Source organism: Mytilus californianus, unplaced genomic scaffold (genome assembly GCF_021869535.1).
Source record: "Mytilus californianus isolate M0D057914Y unplaced genomic scaffold, xbMytCali1.0.p SCAF_3, whole genome shotgun sequence".
Classification (NCBI taxonomy): Eukaryota; Metazoa; Mollusca; class Bivalvia; order Mytilida; family Mytilidae; genus Mytilus; species Mytilus californianus.
Window position 1 is genome coordinate 92890995 of NW_026262679.1, and position 21987 is coordinate 92912981.

Genomic DNA, 21987 nt, shown 5'->3' on the forward strand with positions numbered 1-21987 from the left:
TTTCCTGTATCTTTTCTCGTCTTTTTCATTAAGCCCATCAGGTTCTAAAGTGTGGAGCTGGTGGATCCAAAAGTCTTCTCTTCTCCTTCTCGCCGTGGTGTCCCACTCAGTGTTTACCTCTATTATTTGGAAAGTAACATTATCAAAAGGATGTTTCTTTGAGCGAAGATGTCTTGTGAGAGGACAGTTTTTGTTGGTTTTGTACCATGAACGATGGTTTTTTAGCCGAATATTAAATTTGTCCATTGTTTCTCCCACATACTGAATGCAACAGGTCTTACATGTTAATATATAAATTGAGTTCTCCGTTTTACAGTTGGAATTTGAGTAGATGGTATAACTTTGTTTTGTAAAGGAGCCGATGAAAGAACTGCTTGTATTGGCAGCTTTACAACATAAGCAATTCCTTCTCCCACATTGTTTGTAGCAACCGGGAGGTGGAGTTGGTTGCTTTGTTTATACAGCTGTCACTAATTTGTCACGGATGTTTTTAGGTCCGCTGAAGGCCATGACTGGTGGTGAGAAAAATACTTTTTTTTAAATTGGAGTCATTTTCTAGAATGTTCCAATGCTTTTGAACAATGGATGACACATTTTTAAAATCAGGATGGTAAGTCAGTACAAGAGGAGTTCTGTTGACTCCTTTGCTTACTCCAGAAGTTCTGTTTGCTTTTTCGAAGACTGTATCAATGCTGTTGTTATTGTATCCTCGAACAACAAGATGTTTACGTAGTTGTCCAAGTCTTGCATTTTGCTTATTTTCGGTTGAGCATATTCTCTTGATTTGCAATGCCTTGCTGAATGGGATACCACGGGAGCAGAGTTTAGGATGGCAACTTTTTAGGAGAGAGAAACTGATGTCTGTCCGTTTTTTTCGTATGGAGATCCGTTATAATGGTTCCGTTCTGGATGTAACTCATAGTATCAAGGAAGTTCATTTTCTCCATTGATGTTTCGTGTTTAAATTTAATTAAATGATGGAAAGAGTTACAGTGTTCTAGAAATTAAATCAGATGGTCTTGTGAATCTGTCCATTTAAAATCAATATCGTCAATAAATCGAAACCATGATAATGGCTGGTATGGAGCACTATCCAAGAGGCGTTTCAGAAGTGTAACAAGGCACTCAGTTGGAGGATTTTTGTCACTAAGAGTGTTCCATACCTCTTCACACGCCGCTATTCCTTCGTCTTGTGGAATGTTGGTATATAAAGAAGACACGTCCATGGATGCTAGTATGGTATTGTTTGGTAGAGGATTAAGGCTTTCTATTTTCTTTAAATAATCAGTCGTATCTTGAATGTAAGAGGGTAGTTCTTTAACATGCGGTCTTAAGTGATGGTCTACGGATAATTTTTCAGTTGGGTGACTATTCGCTGAAACAGTAGGTCGACCTGGATTGCCAGTTTTGTGTATTTTAGGCAACATATAGAATCTTCCAGCCTTTGCTTCGTTCACAAGAGGTCGACGATATTCAAAGGTGTCATTATCGATATGCTTTTGGTCGTACATCTCTTGAAGGGTGGTGTTGATCTTTCGAATGGTAGTTTGTGTTGGATCTGTGGTTAATTGCTTGTAAAATTGGAGTTTGACAGTTGACGATTCCACTTAATTTGCTATGTAATCTGTTTTATTCATGACAACCACAGCGCCCCCTTTGTCTGTAGGTTTTATTACAATACCCTCTTGTTCTTTTAACGCTTTCAAACGATGCTTTCTGACTTGGATAAATTATAATTTCTCTTATGTGTTATGCTGGATTTTATATCAGACCTCTCGTAGTTAATAAATGACTCCAAGTTTTCGTTTTTACTTTTTGGTGGTTTCCATGAACTTTTCTTCCTAAATTTTGGGACGGGCGTGACTTTTTCATTGTCCTCAGTATCTGAATCTGTTAATCCGGCTTCTTCAAGCTGTTTCTTGTCTCTATTGTAGAAAAGACGTTTACGTTTGAAAGATTTATATATATATTGTAACGATCTGGGGTTTTCTTGTCAGGATATACCCGTCGTTACTTATGTGGGCCTCTGGTGAAGGAAGTAATAATAAACATCATATTGGAGTTCATAAATTGTATTAATACTATTATTTCTGTTTAAGCAATACAACAAATACAGTGGTTCATAAAACCAAATACGTTAATAATATATACAATAAGTAATACAGCAAGGTGCATTACTTGCACCAAGCTAATAAAATAGTTCTTCTAGCGCTCGATGCAAGAAAATCTACTTGGGACACGGCATTCTAATATTCTGCATACTTGGTGCAGGAAAATCTACTTGGGACACTGCATTCTAAAACTCTGGATACTTGGTACAAGAAAATCTACTTGGGACACTGCACTCTAATACTCTGCGTACTTGGTACAAGAAAATCTACTTGGGACTCTGCATTCTAATACTCTGCGTACTTGGTGCAGGAAAATCTACTTGGGGCACTGCGTTATAAAACTCTGCATACTTAGTGCATGGTTAGCGATTTACCCGAGCAAACAGTACGTCAGCATTTTTATATGAAGACTTGGTTAATTATCAAGTCTATTAAATAATATCACCAAGCACTTTTACTTGGTGCAGCAAATTATAATTTGAGAGATACTGCTAACTGCATGGAGGTTCTTGGAGAGAAGCTCCCAGTAGGAACATGCGTTCCGTATTTTAAACAAAATCGTCGTTACGTGTGACGTAATACACAAGTTATTCATAAACAAGAACAGGAACACGTAACGTTACATTTGGCGCGTTATACTGAAACTAATTATAAACAAATACAAAATGAACAACTACACACATAAATTAAGTCGATATATAGATTTAAAGAAGTCAGTATATAATGTAAGGTTCAGGTAAGCTATTTCTTCTGTAAAATACGCCGAAACAGAACACAACAACGGACATCTGCATGTACCAAGTGTGGAACGGAGACCACAGTGATAATATAAACACATCTATCTTGTTTACACAAGTTAAACCACAGTAAAATTATCAGCTTTCAAATCACTGGGGCGTAACAATATATATATATATGAATAAGGAGGTGTTAATTGGTATACGTCAGTAAGGACACACAAAAACAACAGAAAAGACACATCTAAAGAAACGTAGAGGTTGATTTACGTGAGCTACAATTACAATTACAATATTACGTGAAATGCTATCTAGAGGTCGACGTCTTCAATAATAAATACATTTCTTTATCATGTATTAAGCTCTATTTAATTGCTCGGAATTTAAATATAACGAAAGACAACCCCTAACAATGTTCCTGACTTGAAACAGGCACTTTGAGATAATGCAAATAAAGATCGTTTATAGAATATAATATCAGTATTAGAGCTTATTTCCTAATGCTTGTAGATTGAATTTTGGTTGGCTTGCTTGCTTTGCTTGTATACATTGTATGGATGATATCCTGGAGGTTAGGAATCTAAATATAATATATACAGGTTTAACTCCGCCTATTTATATTGTATGCAGATGTCAATCTTAATTACAATGCTTGAGAAAACATTCATCCACACAAAGCAAGCAAGCCAACCAAAGTCTTACTATACAAGCATTAGGAAATAAGCTCTAAAGATGTCCAAAACACAGGTAAAAATACAAGTAAAACAATGCAAAATAACTCACTGTATTAAAGAATGATCGAAATTATTGAAAGAAAGTTCTCACACTACTAAATCTGCTAGTATAAAAAACATGCCTTCTTACATACATATTCTAATATCGGTCACTTTACTTTGAGAGTGATTTCACACAGTAACTTAATGAACAGTGCAGAAAACACGATACGGTGCAATTTCACCAAAAATAAAGTGTAGAGAATTGAAACATAAGTAGTTTGTAGTAGTATTTCAAACTCCCAGCCTCCCAGAAAACTAGTCACAATGATATCAAAACAACCGTATATCTATAACATTTATCGATAATTCTATAAGTTTATTAAACATAAAAGATAGGTCTTATACTTGTTTCCTTTATTAAAGAATTGAATACTTCTTTTTATGATTTTATTGGATGTAAAGGGGTTGACCGAAACACATTGTGTATGACGCGGAAGCGCTTCATGTTAAAAATCGATCAACGCTTTTACAACCCTAAAAAGAAGAATTAAATTCTTATAATTACATTTTATACTACCACCATGAAAATTAATAGTTATATAAAGCTTTTGTTTTGTTTTACAATGCACTAATTTAACATTGTCACGAATATCACGTGCAGCCATAGTTTTTGTATTTTATTTAGGAATTGAAGGATTATTGAGAAGCATTCAATTCGTATATTTACATTTTTATGCTACAACCATGAAATTAAGAGTTATATCAAGCTTTTTTTCGTTTTTCTATGCATTGTTTTAGTTTTAACATTGTTACGGATAACACGTGCAAGCTGTTGTATTTTATACGGAAATAAAATATGATATTGGAGAGCCTCACGACTGTGGTCAGCCAATCAAAATAACGGATTTAAATGAAACATACATATAATGTAATATCATACGGAAACAAAATATGATATTGGAGTGCTTCGCGATTGCTGCCATCCAATCAAAATTACGGATGCTAACGAAACATACATGCAATGTAATGTATTAATAAAACCACAAAAGTCTTCCTTTATAGAAATACCACTTTTATTAAATTCCTGAAAGTCAAATCATACTTTATATCAAATCCCTATATTTGTAATGAAAGTTCGTGTTCTATTTGTGACCAATTTATGTTATATGAATCCCGGTGGTTAAAATGATTCTATTCCAGTACAAGAGAACGCAACAAGTCCTATTTGTGAACATCATGCGCATATAACATTTAGTTTATATATATGTACTGTATGTTTGTTGAATAGCACGTCAATCACTCAACAGTAAACACCCACGTCATGCAGCAGCTGTTCCAAAGACATTAATATTCGTCACAGTTAACATGACGATGTTCGAACATTCAAATTATAATATTGACCTTTGCTGAATGTAAGCGAAACTATTCTGAAATGTTTTTCTGATGTATTTTTTATATTGTGAAAGAAGTTTTGAAATAAAAATCAACGTTATACATGTATTATCAAGTTATAATAAACATAGTCGTACCCAGGTTGTACCTTGTCATCATGTATTACCGAGGTAAAGGTTTATGTGTCCTCATCACTCATTCCTTCATAGACACTGTACAGTACATTATTATAAACATTTTTGATAAAAAATCTACCGAAGATATTTCTTGTCTAAATCAATTTTTTTTTCCTGTAAATACAGAAATGTCTGCAGTTTCTTGCAATAATTATGAAATATATTTATGATTTACATTTTTGTGAAATCACTGTTTAAAGATCTTTAAATCTCCAACATTTGATATTTTTGTTTACAGGCAAATAGTTTGTTGTTGGAGAAAAGTGATTTTTTGGTAATAAGAATTAATGAAATTTAACTGTAAATGGAGTTACAGTAAATTCAGCTTAATTTAACTTTTGAATAAGATGACGGATTAATTGATAGCTGAAAAAAAGTCAAAATTGAAAAACAAAATTCATCAAAGAATACTAATACACAAAGGAGTGTCAATGGTATAAAATGATCAACAATATTAGCACTGATGGACAAATACACTACACAATCCTGAAATAATGCACAGGAAAATGTTTTAAATTGCTGACACATTAATAGTATTATACAAAAATATAAAATCTTTAAGTTAAGCACAAAAAGTAAAATGTAAATGAGGTAAATGTCAGATGAACCCTGCCAGACAGACATGTACACTTTACAATCATACTATTCACCAAATATAGTTAGTCTATCCTATTGTTTTAATATAGTATCTGGGAAACATTTATAGAGTATAGTGGGGAAAGTAGCTTCTCTAGGTAATGTTAACGAATGCTCTTTTGGTGGAATAACGGGTAGCTGTCAGTAAAGAGTATGCCTGCTCACTTTTGTTGGGTAGTAGACCAAAAACGAGTTAGTAAATAGCTTCATAGACCATTGGGTTTATTGTGTAGAGTTGAGCAAACTGAGAATGGTACCCTCCAAAGGAGATGTATTAGTCCAATTTATTTAATATTATGGTCAATGATTTATTTTGTTAAATTTCACAATTTACAAATGACGGTGCTATATGGAAATCAGTTTCATGCATTAAGTTTTTTTTCAAAAAAAATACAAGACTAGATAATATATGTAAATGGTTCTCTGAAGGAAGTTTTAAAATTTCTCCAAGTAAAAACTGTTAGGAAATTAACTAGAAGGAAAAATATATATCCTCACAACTTGGCAAACATATATTAGAAACGGTTTTAAGCAGAGGCGGATTTAGGGGTGGGGCAGGGTTAGTTTTTGACCATGTCTTTAAAAACTGTGCTTTATATGAAATAATAGGGAAATTTGGGATATATGAAACACCTTTGACCTAAGACTAGATATTTTGCAAATGAAATAGAGTTAAAAGTTTGATATTTAAACAGGATCGAGGAATAAAAAAAATAAGAAGCTACTGAGTGTATTTCATTATATCTAGGTAAATACGCCTTTATCCGGTTTAGATTACCAATCCATTCAGTTGAATTACTGGTGCAACCTTCAAATTTACTGCAAAAATGTGTATAATACGTTATTTTAGATATTCAGAGGGGATCTGGGCTCATATTCCCTGTCAGTGTTTTATATCTCCTTAGCCGCCAGGCGAAGTGCATATAGATTACTGACATGGTATATAATCCAATACCCGAATAACAATTATATTATACTGGAGTGTCCTGATCTCAACATTAATTACCATTCTATCTTTGCTTTTGTTCACAGGTTATATGAGCTCACAGAGTTCACATACCCTGTCAAGGTAACCAATCAAAATGCATGATAAATGCCTCCTTATTATTTGCAACGTCGCTAATACAACGCGTTGGATGTGTTCTGATCTACCCCACAGTTCAGCAAACATATTTAAGATGAAATTAAAAGAACATGAAAAAAAATGAAGTACGATGTTTTTATATATACGATAATACTGCGGATCGACGCCGTGTGTTGCAATCGTTATATAGCGTAAGGGAATTAACTCAATTCATCTCGTTAAAGAAGATCAGTTGCAGAAGAGTCTATACCAAAATTTACGAATGGCTAGTTGAATAATTCTGCTGCCTAACTTACAATTGATACTTTGTATGTAAAATTGTGAAAATGGGAGCGAGACAATTAAGTGGCGGATCTAGGATTTTAAAAAATCGGGAGGGGCACACCGAAAAACTAAGTTAGCAGGACGGCAGAGAAAATTTGTAAAAAAGTACTGCAACCACACATTCTCCACAACACGTAAGGACCGGTCCCTTCGCCTCCTCCTGTTAACATTGACACTGTATTCGTTATAAAAGAGTTATTAACATATCAGTATAAATGAATAAGATTATGGTTGCCAGTGAGACAACTCTCTATACACGTGAACACTTACAGGTCAATCCACGACCTTTCACAATGCGCAAACACCCATACCGTATAGTAAACTTTAAAAGGCACTGGTGTTACAAAATGTAAACAACTTTGAAAGAAAACCCCAACGACATCCAGTGCATTTTAGATTCATGGCTTATGTCTGACCCAAAAACATCACTGAAGACACATTAATTGTCGAAATGCCCATCTGGTGCAGTAAAATTGGTACCGTTAATATCATTATAGCAGTATTGAAAATTCTTCGTACATGTAAAAACAATTTGAACATGGAAAGCATTTAAAAAAAAATACCATGGAGTGTTTGTAAGCGAGATGCTGGTAACAGAAAGACAACATCATGTCCAAATACATACAAGCGAAAAGATAAGACAACAAATGAACTTGGTGAAAACTAAAGATAAGCAACACGATTCCCATTACCATGGATGGGTTTGGATATTCTTTAAGTTCCCTTATGGTCATATATAGCGCTACACGTGTCGAGGTACTTATATACCCTTGGCTTTCAATTTTTGGGGTTTATAGAGCGTCCCTGATGAAGGTAATGTCCAGGAAAGTGCTCCAGGCCCACCAAATTCATTATTTTTTTTTCATTTTCCAATCCCACTAAAAAATGGTAATCGATAAAATACTAATTGAAGAGGAAAAAACTGATTCTACTTTTCTTTTAAGTATAATTCTAACATCACTCACCAGTTTATTTTTTTAAGATAAAACTGACAATGTCTGGATAGGATAAATGATTTTATTTACTAAAAACAGACTTATTGCCAAAACTACGGTGGTAAGGTTGCATTTCTAATATGAATAGAGCTGGAAATGCAAAAGTATGTGTCTGGCGTCTGTTAATGAAACAATTCTAGTTAGGCCCGGTTCTGCTTTCTATGATGAACTTGCATCTTCAACATCTACAACATAATAGAACAACAATAATAGTAAAATTTATTATCAATATAGCTGTAAAAAAGAATCAGAGAATGGACAATACTGATTTTTTAAAAGTTTTTATGGTAATTTTCCGACAATTTTCATAACTGTTACAGATGAATTATTTTAACTGTTATGTAATAATAAAGAACACGCGCTTCCTGTTTTGCAACTTTGGATCTGAATGAAACCTTATGAAATATTTCAGTGATGAATCTAATGACTTTGATTATTGTTGGAGCAATTTCTTCCCAAAAATATTAATAATTTTGAATTAAATCAAATCTGTAATTACAGTCTCTTTTTTGCGATATTTTTTCCTATTTAAAAATTTTGTCACGTTAACTCGTGACTTTTGTTTCAAAGTGCTTGTACCATGTCAGTAGCTTGAAAGATATTTACAAATTATCAAGTAAACATTCGTATGCAGGCAAAAGCAAAATGAAAGTATAAACATATGTGCTTTTGAATGAAAGGTCAACATTCAATCATAGATTAGGAACGTTGTCAATAATTGTCTTCTATTATTTATCAATAATTAAGTTGTTTTCTTCTTTTAGTAATGGAAATCGTTTTTGGCAAGGCCAATTAAACTCCCTCCTTTTTATAGAGCTTTACACGTGATTATTTGTTGAGGACTGAATGCGGAACTCTTACATGTCTTTTGCTTGTTCAATTTTGTGGCGTGGGGATGCTATCACACGGACGAACGTCCAATATCTCTTCTAATTGATATTATTTAAAGCTAATATTTCGTATGAACTTGATACTAAAATTCAGTATAAGGGATACTTGCTTAAAACAATGAGATTAACGTCAGTGCTGATAGATCCATCTACAGTTGTTGCTGTACATGTGTATACCCCCGCATCATTTATAGTTACACCAAGAATAAAAAAGTCATCACTATCAACTATCGTATACATTCGCCTTTCTTGTGCAGCAGGAAAATCATCTACACCATCTTTTGACCATGAAATGATCGGACTTGATCGACCAGTAGCAGAACATTCAAATCTAGCAAATTTTCCTTTTTCCACCCAGACGTCAGATGGTTTCTTGATAAAACGAATGTTTTCTGTAAAAATACGTCAATCCTTTGGAATTAGTTTTCCTTCCACATAATGTAGACGGTGTTGTTTTCCCTTCGGTATACACCACATCTAACTCTTTATATGTTTGTTAAATAGATTTAATAAATTTAGCTGCACAACTGGCGAGCTGATGCCATAATGATATGTTTTTTTTATGTACTATCATAGTCTAAGTGTTGTGGTTTAAGGATTAAATACTTTATGTTCGGTTGAGGAACGAATGAGAACATAATTATAGATAACTTTGGACCAAATTAACATAACAGTCACTACTCTGGTCATACATGAATCACCGTCCTCAACTTTACAACTAATCTTACTAGAAAAGTGTATATAACATTTCAGGTAACAAAGCAATTTTACTTCCAATGTGCTAGTTGTTTATAGTGAACAGTTGTACAATCTTTGTTACACAACATGATCTGACATAAGCTCAAACTGAAACAGGAAGACCCGAGTGCAAGTTTTAAAAATTGCATGAAATATTGATGCATTGCGCGAGGGTTCTTCATTTCCTGTTTAGATATTGTCCGTCCTGTGAAAACCATGTGTACCTGTGCATTGTGTGCAATACTTTATATTTACTAAAACGGCCAAAATGATTAGATATTGGCCGGCCTATCTTGTTCAAAACGTTAAATTTTGCTGTCCCCGCATGAGTGGAAAAAGGCACGGATCATTTATCTTGTGAGTTGCGGGTGTTTTTTTAAACAAATAATTGATTATAACTTTAATCATATACAAACTATTTTAAACATGGTGGTTAAACATGAATTGCTCTGATTGTTTTGGTTAAATAAATTAATACTAATCTCAACTACAGAAAGACAATTTCTTTCTTAAAAATGAGAATTTCCGAAGCAAAACTATATACGTAAATTATTTATAATAAAAAATATACATAGTATTATTTAATCAGTCAGTAAATCAATATTATTGTTTTTGCAATGTTTGCACCTTCTTATACAGTTTTCTTTTCATACGAAACATTTTCGTTCACCTTTCCAAAATGAATATATACTCTGAGTTTTGGTATACTATCAGTTTCATTTCGGATTGTCATTTAAGGAACTATCGAAATCTAAAGGAGAACATTTATTGATTCTAAATAAATATATGCATAAAGCTGTAGGACTATTGGAAAATATTAAAGACAAATTTTACAACTGATTGATAATATCTAAAATCATCACTATTATGTTATGGGCTTGTGAAACTCATAACACTATATCAATTCATTGTAATTACCATTAACGGCATTCACGTTAAGTAAAACCATTCTTCTAACTGTATTCTTAGCACTAACTTGACATTCGTATTCTCCTGCATCACCTGGTTTGACATCCGTAATAATCAAATTCCAATCGTTTGTTCCTGTTGCATGTTGAATTGATATACGTGAATCAGAAGTGAACACATATTGTCCAATGGTTAATGGATGGACATCAGAAATACGTCTCCAGATAACCTGCATATTGATATATGTGCTTAAAACTTATTTTTGATGTCATATAAGTAAAGAAGATTTGGGGGTCAATAGTAATGAGACAGCAACCCTTAGACAACAAAAGACACAGAAGTTAATTGAATGATCTATGTGTATTTTTTATGGAGTGATCTTCATAGCAATAGAAAAACAAAGGATATGGGGTATCCAGCCATGACACAAAATCAGTACATGCACAGCAAAATAAAAACACACTAAAAGCAAAGGAACAGCGCTTTTATTGCTGTTCTTCATCTCAAAGTCACAGCGAGCCCTTCAACACGGAGCAAAAATTCTTACCTCACTGCAAGTTTAAGACGGCCCCTAGCACTGGTTTGAGTGGAATTCTTTGCAAAAATAATTTGGGTAATTTTGATAGACTTTATAAGTATATTTGTGGTCTAGTGTATTTTTTGCAAATGCAAAAATTGTAATGTGTTCTAGCAAAAATAACTTATACAGCTTAATGTGGTTCCTGTTGCTCAGTTGTTATTTTTCTTTATTGTATTTTGTAGACTGTTGTTTGTCTTTTCTTAATTTTTCGTTTTTTGTTTGCCATGTCAGTTCGTTTTCGACTTATGAGTTTGAATATCCCTTTGAAATATTCCGCCTGTCTTAATAGCAATGACAGCAATCATGTAGACATACAAATGACATCACTGTTTTTATCTATTGATGTACTTTTCACAATGTCGTCGTTATAAGATGCATGTTTGTAGTCTAGTCTATATTCTGCAAACGGTTCATTTACATAAATACATGTCTTGTTTATTGAAGAATATAATGCTAACTTGCTTTCAAAAGTTGGAATGTGTTCAAGCAAAATATACTTATACCTTTGTATCTGACTTTCAAATAAAACAAATTTCGTTAAACTGACAAATATATATGCAACTATAAAGAGTGGTTCATCTATGAAACTTGATCCACGTAGCAGAGCAAATCAATGATAAATATGCATTGTTTCAAACTAGATACTAGTTATCTTCTTTATAGAACTGAATGCTGTGTTTATTGTGAAAATGAAACAGGTAACTTCCCTTTTTTCATGGAGAGCAGATATAAAAAAAAAAGTCCAGTATCTAATTCTGATTTTTACAAATCTTCAAAAGTAAACGTTAGCGTAAATACCTTTTGAATCTGAAAGTAAACCCTAAACACAAAAAATCGAGTGAACTCATCTAGTGAGACGAAAGCAGTATCACGCCACGTGGAATCAATTTAACGTCATTTAGCTTATCATAACATATTATTTAATTTCAATACGTATTATACATGTTCATCGTTTGTAAACAATTAATTATCACATATTTCTATAAAAATATTCATATTTACAATATGAAAGGTCAACCACTATTTCAAATTGATTAATTTTGCGATTTATTCTTTTAAACATAAAAGTTTGCAGGATGTCATTTTGTTTGAACGTTTCCGGTAAAGGTAAGTCCAGAAATGCGTTTCGGACGCACCAAATATTTAAATTATTTCATTTTACAAAAACAATTTATACGATCACACCAGTATCTTTATCTAAATAAAAGATATACTTTTTATATGCCGTCCGTCAGTAAACTATGAATTAGCAATATGCCGTCCGTCAGTAAACTATGAATTAGCAAAGTACATTGTAGTTACGAAGATTTTATAGTGGCAATAGGAAAAAACTAAAATAATTGGAATAGGCAAACCATGAAATAGTCAACTTTACATGCGAATTAAGTAAATACAAATAAAATGTTTAACAAGGTTTAGAGCCAAACAAGGATAATGCTTGAAGTTTTAGAACGATATAAAAAGAAAGTCCGGGTTACCATATGAACAAAACATAACACTCATACATAAATCTAGAGATATCAAAAAGTTTATCATCGGAAACATGGCAAGATGAGGAACCCCCAAGAAAACAAAACAACATGTGTATATATTTTAAAGGAGTAGGCTCGGTAAGACCCCTTTTTGGCCCCAAAATATAGCATTTTACAAATTTGTTGAAAATGTATACTTTTAGCTATTCATTGGAAAGTAGAATACTTTTGTTATATAAATATGGGCTGTTTTTGACAATACAATGCACATGTACTAACTTACATCATTAGTCGTGCAAAATTACTGAAATCTTCACAATTTTAGCATTTGTGCAAATTTTATCTTATATGAAAAGTGACAAGTATAACATTAATTTGTAAAAAAAATATTTGATATTTAAGAGATTGTTCGGCCTTTTACCACGCCAAAATCTAATAATTAACGTTTTGATGAGTTAATAGTTTTGAAACGTTTACAATACCACATCTTACAGTTTTTGTGCCCAGCCACTTAACAGAACAAACCAATGTGGCTGTGTCTCCCTCAGAAACATATGCCTCATTTGTTGAAGGTTCAATAACAGGAATAGGGACACGTATCGCTGAAACTGTAAAAGTTGAAATAAATTGATCAAGTTTATAGTAATAGAAAGCAACGTTTATATCTCATGTATTGATGTACATCTAGAAATTGCATTAAAAAACAACAAAAGTTTACGAAAAAAGAGATGATTTCAACTCCCCCATTGTGAACTTTCCTCACACTTCTTACGAACACCATCATGAGGAGGTTGACCGTTATCGATTATCTGTTTCATAGATGACGACAGATATGTTCCAATTGATGCAAACGCGTCCTCTTTTCCTTGAATTTGATCTACTTGATACGACTTTCATCGGTCTTGTACTATACTGAGCAACACGACGAGTGCCACATGTGGAACAGGATCTGCAAACTCTTCCGGATCACCAGAGAGCCCCTTAGATTTGTTTAAAAGGGATTCGTGCTGCCTTGCTTTAGTTTTCGGTATTGTATTTGTGCTTTTGAATTTTTAAATGTCTTTGTTGTTTCTACCAGCAACAGTTTTGTCTATCCCTTGTCCCGGAAAACGTTGTTTAAATTCAAAATTTCTTATTCGGTCAGTTTTCGGGTAAACAATTTTACATGACCGATGATTTCCGAAGTTGGTGATATCTTAGGGTTAGTTAAGAGTCAGTTACCAATCCGTTATTGCGGGATGTCTAATAACATGATATAACTTATCAAAATAACTTATGACAGTAAAACGACGGGTGTCACATGTGGAGCAGGATCTACTCACCCTTCCGGAGTACCTGAGATCACCCTGTTTTAGCTGGGGTTCGTGTTGCTCATTCTTTAGATTTCTATGTCGTGGTTTGTAGACTGTTGTTTGTTGTTTGTCTTTGGTCGTTTTTCGTTTTTGCCATAGCATTGTCAGTTTTCGACTTTTTAAGTTAGACTATTCCTTTGGTATGTTCCGCCTCTCTTTTATATGTAAGTATGAACTGTAACATGCCTCTAACATCTCTAAACTTTTTATTTAAATGTATACTTTATTATGCTCTTCAATAACATTAACTGTACCAGTTTTACTACATCAGATTCGACAACAAATGTCTGCAGAGATGTTTGAGGCAAACAATATTTGAAAATCAAAAACTTATTAAAAATGTTTTAAATTTGTAAAAAGTTTGCCCTTTAACATTTATGATTCAAGCGCAACTGATGACTCGTGTCTGGAATACTAAAATATAAGCCTGGTATTTCTTACGTATCGTACCACAACCAGGTGAGGATTGGCATGATGGTTTCACCATCTTAGTATAGTCAGTACACCAATGTAAACATGGACACGTAGTCATTTTAAGTACATCCACTGTTCAAAATGTTAGTCATTTGAGAACTCTTAGGTTTTCTATTACCAGGAATTGATTGCCAGGCCAGATTTGAAACAACGTTTTTGTATGTTTGGTTTCAATGCTCTTTACCTTCTTAATTGATTGTGCCTTGAAATGAAAAAAAAAAATGAAAAAAAACTATGTTTAAATTTCGAGCGTCCGAAGCTCATTTTAGATTTATCTTCATAAGGAACGCTCAAACCTAACAGTTTGATTTTCGCATCACTGATGAGTGTGTGAAGACGACACGTGCTTCTGGCAGTCTAAATTGTCAGCTTTATATCTTTGATCAGTGTTCAGGTAACGACATGTAATTTTGTGAATTTTTATAAGCTAACTGTCAGTAGGAAGTGAAATAAAATTAAAAGCTTGAAATCAATATAACACTTTAATTCCGTGCGTCCAATGTGCTTTTCTAAAAACATAGAACAGAATCACCTTTGATTATTTCTAATACTAAATTGTCAGACACGAATCCTTCACGAAAATAACAATCCTAGACGTTTTTTTCATTAAATTAAAGACATGATAATTGGTGTCCTTTGCCTTTGAGATAATTTTTGAATTTCGGTAAAACTGAAGGTCTATGGAATTAACTTTTATCAAATATAATGCAAATAATTATATTATAATAATGATAATAATGCAAAAAAATGAAACAGATATTCCATAATGGTCAATTGCAACCAAGTGATGATGGCGTTCGTAACACTTGAAACCCTTGGTTTAATAGCTTCCTTGTGAGCATTAACCCTCTATCAAGGAATCATGAAAGGATATGCAAGTCCTGGAATATCGTATCAAGTAGGATATATATACTCCATATGCGGGCGCTACTGGAATGTTGCTACTTAGAAATGGAAAGTTCACAATTTGGAAGCTGAAATCAACTCTTTTGTCGTAAAGTTTTGTTTTCAACCGACCCTCATTGTCAATTTCTAGATGTAAGTAAAATAATGAAGCTGACTTAACTGTATCTGTTGTATCCTTCATCTCAAGTTCAATTGGATAGATGCGTTCAACATAGTCACCAAACTTTGAGTTATGTAGTGAGAGAACATCAGCTAAAGCGGAAAGGGAAGTTAAAGGAGAGTGCCAACTTCCTCTTAAGAAACTCCTGTATGAAGTCAGCCTCATATGAATAAAGGAACAAGTCGACAAGAAGAGGAGCACTGTTGGTTCCCATTGGAATGCCGATTGTTTGTTGAAAAACAAGTCCTCCAAACGTTACAAATATGTTGTTATTATATGCAAAAGGGGACTGAAGCTTCCACCATAAAGTACAAAAAATCTGACAAAAAGAGATGATGGTGAAAACAATTGAAGCAGATGAAACAATGATGATTTCTTCCAAATGTTGATTGTATAAGAATATGCGATATCTTAAAATTTCATTTACCCATACATCTTTAAATGTTTCTTCTACACATTTACTTGTATTTTTCGTTTACCCATATGTTTTTTTTTATACTTTTCGGCAACATATTGTAATCTATCCATATATTTTTTATACTTTTAACTTTACTTTTTACCTTTTTGTTAATTGGTTCATTTCTCAGAGAACTAGACATGCATAAAAAGAGATGTTTCAAATGCTTAGGTTTGAGCGATTCTGATGAAGAAAATTTAGAAAAGCTTTTCGGATGCACGAAATTTATAAATGTTTTTTTTTTATGTTCGGTATGCTTCAATATATATATGCACAAATATGAAGTATATATCTAAGAGTCAAAAGAAATCCTCAACACTCCATTTTAAACTCTAACGTTTTAGATAATAATCCGTATATGAAATAAACGACAATAAACAATAGGCTGCATTTTGCTATATTTGAAATAACTGATTGTAAATCTTAAAAAAGAAATAGTTGAATATGACGAACCTTTAACAAAGATAAGAATCAAAATATTGATATAATAGTAATTTCATACCTGTCACTGAAAGGTAAAGCATGATAAACCCTTCCATACTGCACAATTTTTAAAAGTTGTGGTCGCTTTTATTTTCAATCTCTCTTTACTCGTAACATAAATTGCGCAGAAATAAAAAAATGGAATATAACATATATGATAGATAACTCTTCGGCTAAAATTTTTTTACAACAACTTTAACCGTTGAAATAATGTCTGTAAATGCGATGTTTAAAATAGAACAATTGTGTAATTGATTTAACAAGCAGGATATATCATTGCTGAGCCTCGTTTATTTGTAATAAAATATCATTTTAAATGTCATTTAAAATTCACTGACAAATTATAATGATAATGACAAAGATCATAGTAGTAATCATAAGGGAGCAACCATTTAACTTCGAGGGGGGAGGGGGGGGGGGGGGTTATGGTTCTTTGTCTGTGTCAGAAATTTATTTTCGCGCAAACGCCAACATTTGTTTTTAGTTTTTCGACGCTATCAATCAAACTATTTTTTTCAAAATTTTCAAAACACTATAAGGTATGGGGAAAATCTGGATTCAGAATATTTTTTTTTTATCTGCTTGACCACACTATTTTTTTTCATCAAATTGGGGATCAGAATATATTTTTAGGAAAAAACCATACCCCCTCCTCCTTTGAAGTTAAATGGTCGTTCCCTAATTTCATAAAAATGCTGAAACTCATACATTCGCTCGATCCTAACATTGGAGATACTCCCGAATCTAGAATGTGCAATTCGTATCTCGATCTTGCCATTGAAATTGACGACCTACGTAAAATTAACAATTTCAATATCTCCTTTGTCAACTTCCAATTTCTCAGTATTGGCATACCATCTGCCCCATTGTATGGCTTTTACATATCTCAATTGAAAAGTTACGAGAGCCATGTTAACTTTAAACGGATTTCATTAACATAGGTGTGCCGAGAATGCAAAAATACGCCTGCGAGGTTATGAACAAGAACGACTGAATTCTATACTTCACAAGTTTTCCGGTCACCACCACGAATTGGTTGTCCTATACGTTGTGTATTGACTCACAAGCGACAAGATTTCGTGATCTAAAATCTAAACATGCCAGATTAGCCATCTGATCTGTAAATTTACCGCTTGTGTCCAGTTCCAATAAGCAATATTTTGTATGTGTTTCGATTCGAATGGCGAATGGTGGCATAGTAGGAGACACGTACCTTATCAAAGTACACTGTCTCGTTTTTCAAATTTGAATTGCACAATGTTCTATCATCTTCAATGTTGTATGTCTGTTCTTACTTTTCATTGACCATGATGTTTTCTTATCTTTGATTACCGTTTTTATATCTAGATAACTCTGTTTTTTGTCAAATACTCGAAAAAAGTAAAAAAAAAAACCCCAAAAATACCGAACTTCCAAGAAAGATTCAAAACGGCAAGTCCCTTATCAAATGACAAAATCAAAAGCTCAAACGAATGGAAAACAACTGTCATATTCTTGACTTGGTACAGGCATTTCCTTATGTAGAAAATGGTGGAGTAAAATGGGCTTTATACTAGCTAAACCTTGTATGACAATCGCATAGAATTCCATTATATTTGATTTATCATTGAACACCATTTTCACGATGTAAGTACATGTAGCACAAAAGTGAACATGACATTTTACGTTGATAAATGGATGACTTAATGTGATGAACTTTTAAAAAGAGGCGAAAGATACCAAAGGGACATTCAAACTCAAAGGTCGAAATTAAACTGACAACGCCACGGCAAAAAAAAAAGACAAAGACTAAAAGATAAACAACAACACACAAAACACAAGACTAAGCAACACAAATCCTATCAAAAACCGGGGGTGATCTCAAGTTCTTCGGTAGGGTAAGCAGATCCTATTCAACGTATGGAAACCGCCGTGTTGCTCATATCAGTACAAATCTGGTAATAAGTCTAAATCGGTAGGTCACATTCGGGAATTTGTTGACTATGTTGAACGCATCTATCCCATTATCGAACTTGAAATAAACGATACAACAGATACAGTTTGCCTCATATCTTGACTAACTTCTAGAAATTGACATAGAGGGTCGGCTAAGTACATTAATTTACGACAAAAGAGATGATTTCAGCTTCACAATTTCTATGTAGCAACATTCCAGCAGTGCCTGCATATGGAGTATATATCTCCCAGTTGATACGATATTCCAGGGCTTGCGTTTCCTATCATAATTTCCTCAAATAGAGGGTTGCTGCTCACAAGGAAGCTAATAAATCAAGAGTTCCAAGTCGGGAAGTTGAAATCTTCTATTTTGACGGACGCCATTATGAGTTCGTTGTTCGGATTTGAACGGATATGTTCAAATCGTCGTAATCACAATCCCGTCCTTCTTTTCCCGAATGTGACCTACCGATTTAGACACCGGGTTTGTACTTACATGAGCAACACGACGGGTTCTATACGTTGAGCAGGATCTGATTACCCTACCAAAGAACCTGAGATCACCCACCGGTTTTTGATGGGATTTGTGATGCTCAGTCTATAGTTTTCTATGTTGTGTTTTGTGTGTTGTTTTTTTTTTTTTATCTTTTAGTCTTTTCTATTTTTGCCGTGGCGTTGTCAGTTTATTTTCGACCTTTGAGTACGAATGTCCCTTTGGTATCTTTCGCCTCTCTTTAACAATTCATCACATTAAGTTGTCTATCTATCAACGTAACATTTTTTGTTAACTTTAGTGCTACGTATACTTACACCGAGAATGGTGTTCGATGATAAAACGAATATAATGGAAATGCTTTGCAACTGTCATACAAGTGAGAGGTTTAGCTAACTATAAAGCCCGGTTTACTCCACCATTTTCTACATAAGGAAATGCCTGTACCAATTCAGGAATATGACAATTGTTTTCCATTCTTTTGATTTTGCGGTTTGATAATATAAGGTGCTTTCCGTTTTCAATTTTTCTTGGTTTTCGTCATTTTGCTTAGTTTCTTTTGTTACCTATTCTGACATCGGACTTGGACTTCTTTTGAACTGAGTTTTACTGTGCGTATTGCTATGTGTTTTTTTTTTGTACATTGGCTAGAGGTATAGGGGGAGGGTTGAGATCTCACAAAACATGTTTAACCCCGCCGCATTTTTGAGCCTGTCCCAAGTCAGGAGCCTCCGGCCTTTGTTAGTCTTGTATATTTTTTAATTTTAGTTCATTTATATGGTTTGGAGTTTAGTGTGACGTCCATTTTCACTGAATCAATACACAATTTTATTTAGGGGCCAGCTGAGGCCTTGTCACTCGTTGGTTTTTTTTCATCAATTTATTCTTGGACTTATTATTTTATAAGTACACTCATGTAGGTAGAAAACCTATCAATGTGTAAAATGAATTTGTAGTAATATGTTTTCGTTAAGTATTGATTACAGATAAATTCTGCATTTTATATATACACACACGGATTAATCATTTTTCTTCATTTTTTTTGGCTTTTTCATTTAAAATAGTAGTCTCTCGTTCTAATATGGATATGTTCCTAAACATAGGAATATTTGGACCATATGCGTATGGTCATGACCATATGCATACATTCTCATATGGTCCGACCATATATGCTACATGCTCTAAGTATTTCTAATTGTTTTTAGTTATTTAATGTGTTCTTGCTCTTATTCATACTATCTTTCATTGACATTGGTAAATTAAAAATAAGGAGAAATGAGAAGAAGTTTTGTTTCTGAAATAACAATTTAAACACTAAGAAAAAAAAGGTCCATGCCCCAAACACCTATGGTTTCATTTACGGACCAAAAAGTCGACAGGATAAATGCGATTTAAATAAACTCTAGCGAAGGCAAGATAAAAAGTAAAATAACAAATATACCGAACTCCAAGGAAAATTCAAAACGGAAAGTCCCTTATAAAATGGCAAAATCAAAAGCTCAAACACACCAAACGAATGGAAAATAACTGTCATATTCATGACTTGGTACAGTCATTTCCTTATTGAGAAAATGGTGGATTAAACCTGGTTGTAAAGCTAGCTAAACCTCTCACTTGTATGACAGTCGCATAAAATTCCATTGTATTTACAACAATGTGTGAGCAAAATAAACAGACATAATAGGTTAAATTGTCAAAAATAGGGGTACAGCATTCAACATTGTTTTATAATCTTAATGACTATAAAACAAACAAATATGTCAACAGAGAAAATCAAAATGGCATATAGACAAAGCACATAAGCAAAAATGAAGTACAGGATGCTAAAAATGACCATAGCACAATAACACAATGACAGGATGTATAAGTACCGATACACGCCAAAAGGATTTTACCAAAAAAGGACTAAACAGTAAAGGTTAATAATTTACAAAGACAAATAAAAGGACACTATAACACGTAATTAAGATGATAAAAATGTCAGGACCTAGAATCTATACTCCAACACCATCATGTATTATTTGTGAAGTTGATACGGAATATTTATCATCAAGGTCTTGGTATCTTCCGATGAACTTTTTTTAGAAAAAAGGACGAGACGATCTTTGGCATAACCCTGGTTCATCAACTTTCTGCTCAGACACTGGTGACGTTTTTTAAAGTCTGAGTAGCTGCTGCAAGCTCTTGAATATACATTTCCCAACTCATTCTTGAATACCGAATGAGTTGGGAAATGTATATCCCATATGCAGGTGAAGTTGGTTTATTGCTACTAAGGCGGGAGAAATTGATACTTTCAAAATAAAAATCGTCTCGTTTGTCATAGATTCTGGTACTGAGATGACCGCTTATGAGTATCCGCATATGGTCAAAAAATACTCTTATGGTCACTTAAAGTTGGTTGAGCGTTATGGAATATCCTTTTCACAGATGACAACGGATATGTTCCAATTGTCTTAACTACAATCCCGTACCCCTTTCCTCGAATGTAACCTATCGAATTAGACTTATCTCCGGGTGTGTACTAATATGAGCAACACGACGGGTGCCACATGTGGAGCAGGATCTGCTTACCCTTTCGGAGCACCTGAGATCTACCCCGGTTTTTGGTGGGGTTCGTGTTGTTCAGTCTTTCGGTTTCTATGTTGTGTTTTAATGTGCTGTTGTTTGTCTGTTTATCTTTTTCCATTTTAGCCATGGCGTTGTCAGTTTATTTTTCGTCCCTTTTGTATCTTTCGTTTCTCTTTTAAACATTTTAAAATGTTCACTTCTTATTATTTTATGTCACTGTATTCTTTTTTTTAACTATTCCCTTGAAAACTTTGTCTCAGAGAGTTGCAAAATCAGATCTTATACAATCTAATCAGCTAAGGATGTACCAAAGTGTGTTCTATTCAGGCTATGGAAGTCAACGTTGGATTGCTATGATGATTGAATGCTTGAGTATACTATATAACTTTAATGTAT

General features: G+C 33.6%; 1 protein-coding gene across 3 annotated transcripts; it reads right to left on the reverse strand.

The window, feature by feature from the left end:
- Positions 1–8177: 8177 nt before the first annotated feature.
- LOC127735464 (leucine-rich repeats and immunoglobulin-like domains protein 1) lies at positions 8178–16801 on the reverse strand. Of its 3 annotated transcripts, none has more exons than XM_052245629.1 (5): positions 16612–16788; positions 13319–13368; positions 10718–10937; positions 9172–9453; positions 8178–8356 (listed from the first exon to the last, which is right to left on the reverse strand). In XM_052245629.1, exons 1-5 carry the CDS (start codon positions 16646–16648, stop codon positions 8331–8333), a joined length of 615 nt encoding a protein of 204 aa, XP_052101589.1. In that variant the 5' UTR covers positions 16649–16788; the 3' UTR covers positions 8178–8330. The 3 variants fall into 3 exon arrangements, with proteins under 3 accessions (XP_052101589.1, XP_052101588.1, XP_052101590.1); XM_052245628.1 differs by having other exon boundaries at positions 13253–13368; positions 16612–16786; XM_052245630.1 differs by lacking the exon at positions 9172–9453 and having other exon boundaries at positions 13253–13368; positions 16612–16801.
- Between the last annotated feature and the right edge of the window lie 5186 nt (positions 16802–21987).